We start from the raw sequence: 4,994 nt of genomic DNA, 5'->3' as shown, positions 1-4,994 counted from the left end.
TATTTTCAAATGGAACTTGCTTTTAAGTGATGAAAGACATGCACTTGGGGGTGGGTGGCGGGAGTTCTCATCTGTGTTTTGAAATCCCAAAATTAATGAGCATGATAAACTGTTATTGCTGGCACTGGCTTTACCCCAAGTGGCCAAGTGGCACTGTCTGACTCTCTACTGAGTCCTTTGCGGGTCCCCCCAACCCTCCCCTAACCCCCACCCTTTCCCTTTCCATTGACTTGGGACAGCCCTTATAGACGTGCCAATCACAGTGGGAAGGGGGGGGGAAGGAGGGAGGTCACAGTGCATGGGGTTCAAGGTCACAGTGGGCGGAGCAAAGGGGAATCACAGTGCAAGTAAGTCAGGTCGTTCCCTCTGCTCAAGTCCAGCTGTCTGCCACGGCAGTGCGACCCGTGGCGGACGACCCAAGAGGCGGTGACGGCGGCAGCGGCAGCATCCTTTCCTGCACGCATTTATCTGCGTTGTTTGAAGCCTTGTGACCCATCTGGACCCAAAGGCTGTCTGATCACATTATTGGGCTGCCTGCTGTCCTCGGGTTGGGAGATCCTGGTTGGCCTGGAGGGAAGAAGATCAGAGGGAGGCCTGAAAAAGGACATCAAAGAGGTCCCCAAATCTTTTTTCTTTTTTTTTTTTTTTTTAACTTTTTTAACGTTTATTTATTATTGAGACAGAGCGTGAATGGGGAGGGGCAGAGAGAGAGGGAGACACAGAACCCGAAGCAGACCCCAGGCTCTGAGCAGTCAGCACAGAGCCCGACGCGGGGCTCGAACCCACGAACTGCGAGATCATGACTTGAGCTGAAGTCGGACGCTTAACCGACTGAGCCACCCAGGCGCCCCAAAGACGTCCCCAAATCTTAAAACCAAATCTTAAAACTGCAGCTGGGGCAGAGGCCAAAGTGGCTATCAGCCAACTCTGGCTCCCTGACCTCACGTCTCTGACATGTGGACTCAGGGGGCCTTGTTCCAAGCTGGGAAGCCCCCATGGGTAGGTGGGACAGGTGGTCTACATTCACCTTGAGTGCTAACAGCGCTTCTTCCCCGAATCTAGAGGGCAAGGGGAGCGCTCAAGGGCCCATCTTGTCCAGAGGCAGTGACCTCAGGCAGCTCAGCCCCCACAGAATTGCGTGGCACAGACTTGTCAGAGTATCAAGCAAAGGTGAAGCCCCCAAAGCAAGAGCTCAGCAGAGGGATCCAGCATCAGCCACTGCTGCCCTCTTGCTTCTCTCCAAATTATGAGGTTAATGGTTGACTCCTATTGACACAGAAGACTAAAAGGGAACAGACTTTTTCTACTCTGCCAAGTGAAGGCTTAGAGAAGAAAAGTCTATCCAACTAATGGAGGGATGGGAAGAAGGTGCAAGCCCCAGAACAGCTAGCCCAAGGAGGCCTCCCAAAGTCGGAAAGAGGCTATTTAAAAAAAAAATTTTTTTAACGTTTATTTATTTTCGAGACAGAGAGAGACAGAGCATGAACGGGGGAGGGTCAGAGAGAGAGGGAGACACGGAATCCGAAACAGGTTCGGGCTCCGAGCTCTCAGCACAGAGCCCGACGCGGGGCTCGAACTCCCGGACCGCGAGATCGTGACCTGAGCCGAAGTTGGACGCCCAACCGACTGAGCCACCCAGGCGCCCCAAGAAAGAGGCTATTTTAACAAACACTGCTTTAGCTTTAGCAAGAGGTGACACGTTTACATAATGCAACCTCTAGGACTGCAAAGAAAAAAGTGCCAGGGACGAAAAAGGATTCAGAAAATCCATAAAACATTACAAAGAGCTATTCTGAGACCCAGAAGATAACATCTAAGCACTTCACGGGGCGCCATCCACTGTGCGAGGTGAGGTTCTCAGAATGCCACGCTCATTTACTTGTACAACGAGTTGACGGGGCAGGTACTGTGTCATCCCATTCCCCCCATACGTTAGGCTATGAGGGGACAGAGAGGTCAGGCAGCCCTAAGTGGAAGGAAATGGCAGATTCTGACCCAAAGTCCATGCCTTTAACCTCCATGCCACACCGCCCCCCGGTGCCTGCAGAGGCAGCCCGCCAGCAAACCACAGCCTCAAAGCTTGTGGTCCTGAGCCAACGCAGCAGACACTGAACTTGCCCACCAGGCCAGGGCCGGCAGCTGGAGCCGCCCTGGTTCCAGCCCCGATTCTGCCTGCTTCTCATTCCTCCACGTGCAGCCAGGCCGCCCCCCCTTCTCCCCTGTAAGGTGGTCGGGCAGAGTGGTCGATGGTCAGCCCTGCCAGCTACACTCACCTGTCGAGGATGGGTTTTTCCTGTTCCTCCTCGGGGCTGGCACTGCCCAGGATCCGCTTCCGGGCCTCGGCGTACTCTGCCTCCCGCTGTGCTAGGGACTTGACAGGAAGGGCTGGCCTGCTGGTGGAGTTGGGGCTGCTGACCACACCGTTGCTGGTGGGCCTCTTGAGGATGCGGATCTGTGGAGGGGGCCCCGTGGGAAGGCTATCGTCCTGAATCACAATGGGCACTTTGGGAGGAGATTTGGATTTCCTGCTGACAAAGAGCAAACAGAGCTTCACAAGTCCTACCCCTGACTTCGGAGGCCCCATCCACGTCCCTCAACCACCCCCATCACCTTCCCCTCCCTCCTCCTAATTCTACCCGTTGTTCTCTGGCCTCAGACCAGACAGCAGAACTCTCACTCCTGGGCGTCTCAAAAGAGCAACCTTGCCACAAGCTCACGTCGTCCTCAGGCCTGCTCCTCAGACCTCACCCCAGGCAAATGGGGCGGGAGCACCATCTCATTCTGGGACTTCTACACCCGGGTTCACAGTCGCACCAACCACTGTTTGCCCCTGTGGCAAAACATTTCGTGCCCAGACTTCCCTACACACAGAGCAGAGTGTAACAGGCTGGCGTAGCAGGAGCCCTTAGCTTAGGGGTCAGCAAAGTGTTCGCTCCAGCCACAGCCTTCCACATGTGCCCACACCAGTGAAACACTGCAAAGGAGCCCACTCCACCGTCCCTGCCTGGCATCAGGATAGGATTTACGAAACTGCCTCAGCCTTCTGGTAAGTGACCTGTGCCTCCCAGAGACCAGCTACACCAGACAACTGGGTCATCTCTCCAGAAGAGGTTCTGAGCAGAGACACCTCCCTCACCCGGGCTCTCTGGTATCCTGGACGCGGCGGGGCTGGGGTGAAGGACGATCCCAGAGACAGTGCTTGACATTGCTCAGAGGAGAAGCACTGTCCAAGGCTGTTGGGTGTGCACATCAGGCAACGAGTCCACAAGGAGAGGTGGAAAACAACACAGGAGAGGGAAAGAAACAAGAGAAAAAAGGGATCCGGGCAGGAGTGACCACCTCTCAGTAGCCACAAAGACCCTCCCCAGAGCAGCCAACTAGCTTCTCTTCAGAACCAAACAGCCTGCAGGGGGCCTGTTTTCAGAGCCACGGTTGTCAGGAGGGGAAGGGGCTGGTGAACTCAGCTGCCGCCAGGGGAGGTCCCGGGGGGGACAGGAACAGTGTGGCAAGGGGACTGTAACCAGACTTCAGTGCAGCTGCTGAGACGAGCAGACAGACAAGGAGCCAGCAATCTGATCAAAGAGGCAGGAAGCCAGGAAACTAGCAGGCAGGCAGGGCACCCCGGCGTCCCCTGGGGAATGATAAGTCCAGAGAGGTCCTCTCCTCCTCCTCCCTGTTGCTAGTCCCTGTGGGAAGCCAACAAGTTACTTAAGCCCAAAGTCCGACTGCTGAGGTCAATTTCACCTGCTCTGAAACCCACCTTCTCCCCTGTCGGGGGGTGGGGGTGGGGGTGGGGTATCCTTAAAAAGTCTTCGAGAATTTCTGAGCATCTTTTCTTCCAGAATACCCCCACAATGCCCTTAGCCACCACGTCACAGAGGGCCCAGAGAAATCATCTGCCCAATCTCGTTATGTCACAGAGAAAGAAACTGGTGTCCAGAGGGCAAAACAACTTGTCCCAAACCTCAGAGCAACTGGAACACAGCCAGGCCTAAAACCTAAGTTTTCTGACTCACCACCTCCCCACTTTCTACCAGACCACCTCACACAGGGTACACACGAAGCCAGAAGGCAGATGTGACACTCCAGCCTTACTCTCAAAGCCTCAAACCACCATGTCCTTGAGGGACACGCTCAGAAGCCTGCCCGGGAGCCTGCCCTGCTAAACCTAATGGCCACCTGGACAATACCACTGACTGCCCAGCTCTCACACGGCAGAGCATGAGCCCTCGGACCAGACAGCAGCCTTACCTCTCCTTTTGTGTGATCTTCAGTTTTTTTTCCAACCGTCTGTCTATTTCCTAGAGGAAAAAAATGTATATAAAAAGTGGAAAAAAATCTCTCTTAGATAAAAACTTATGTCTTTATTTTCAGAGCTAAGGATGGTGTCCTCTGACCAGGGACATTACTGTTTCCTTTGAGGTAACGGATGCAGACCTCCCTTTACTAGACTCTGGGGCTCGGGAACTGACTCCCTGAGGGTTCATCTCCCTCCATCCCCATGGCCACGGTGATACTTCTAGACCTCATCATGCAGCTGGGTTCTTTGTATAGCTTCCAACTAGTCTCCTAGCCTCCAATCTGTCCTTCACAGAGCCACTCAAATCAACTCTGTAAACACAAATCTGGTTGTTTCCCCATTAAAACCCCCTAGACCGCTTGTCAGATCAAGTCCAAGTTCCTAAGCACGCCTCACCCACACCTTCTTTATCTTCTGTTCCTGTTTTACATCACTGTGAAACTGAGCTGTTACTAACCCCCAGAACCCCGCACGCTGATCCACCTTCCCTTGGCCAACTTCCATTTCTCCTGCGACACCCAGCCTGATGTCTGCCTCTCCTTGGTAAAGTCTTCTCTGGTCCCGTACAGTTAATCACCTGCTTCTCAGACATAAGCTCTCCCTCTTCTACATTCCTTCATAATCACATGTATCACAAATGTATAGCCTTGGGGGGGGGGGGGGGGGGGGGGGGGGGGGGGGGGGGGGGGGGGGG

The 4,994-nt window shown here is 54.2% G+C and overlaps 1 protein-coding gene across 2 annotated transcripts in view; it reads right to left on the bottom strand.

The window, feature by feature from the left end:
* Nucleotides 1–4,994, bottom strand: part of SZRD1 (SUZ RNA binding domain containing 1) — a 24,413-nt gene continuing 19,419 nt past the window's right edge. Inside the window, exons 2-4 of one of the 2 annotated variants that reach the window (XM_040462468.1) lie at nucleotides 4,252–4,301; nucleotides 2,274–2,528; nucleotides 1–567 (exon numbers count right to left, since the gene is read on the bottom strand). In XM_040462468.1, coding sequence (XP_040318402.1) covers nucleotides 465–567; nucleotides 2,274–2,528; nucleotides 4,252–4,301 — 408 coding nt within the window. In that variant the 3' untranslated portion in view covers nucleotides 1–464. The remainder of the gene's footprint in view (nucleotides 568–2,273; nucleotides 2,529–4,251; nucleotides 4,302–4,994) is intronic. The other variant, XM_040462478.1, reaches the window with a different exon arrangement.

This window comes from Herpailurus yagouaroundi, unplaced genomic scaffold (assembly GCF_014898765.1).
Source record: "Herpailurus yagouaroundi ecotype Mexico unplaced genomic scaffold, PumYag 77, whole genome shotgun sequence".
NCBI classification, from domain to species: Eukaryota; Metazoa; Chordata; class Mammalia; order Carnivora; family Felidae; genus Herpailurus; species Herpailurus yagouaroundi.
This window is presented reverse-complemented; position numbering and strand designations above follow the sequence as displayed.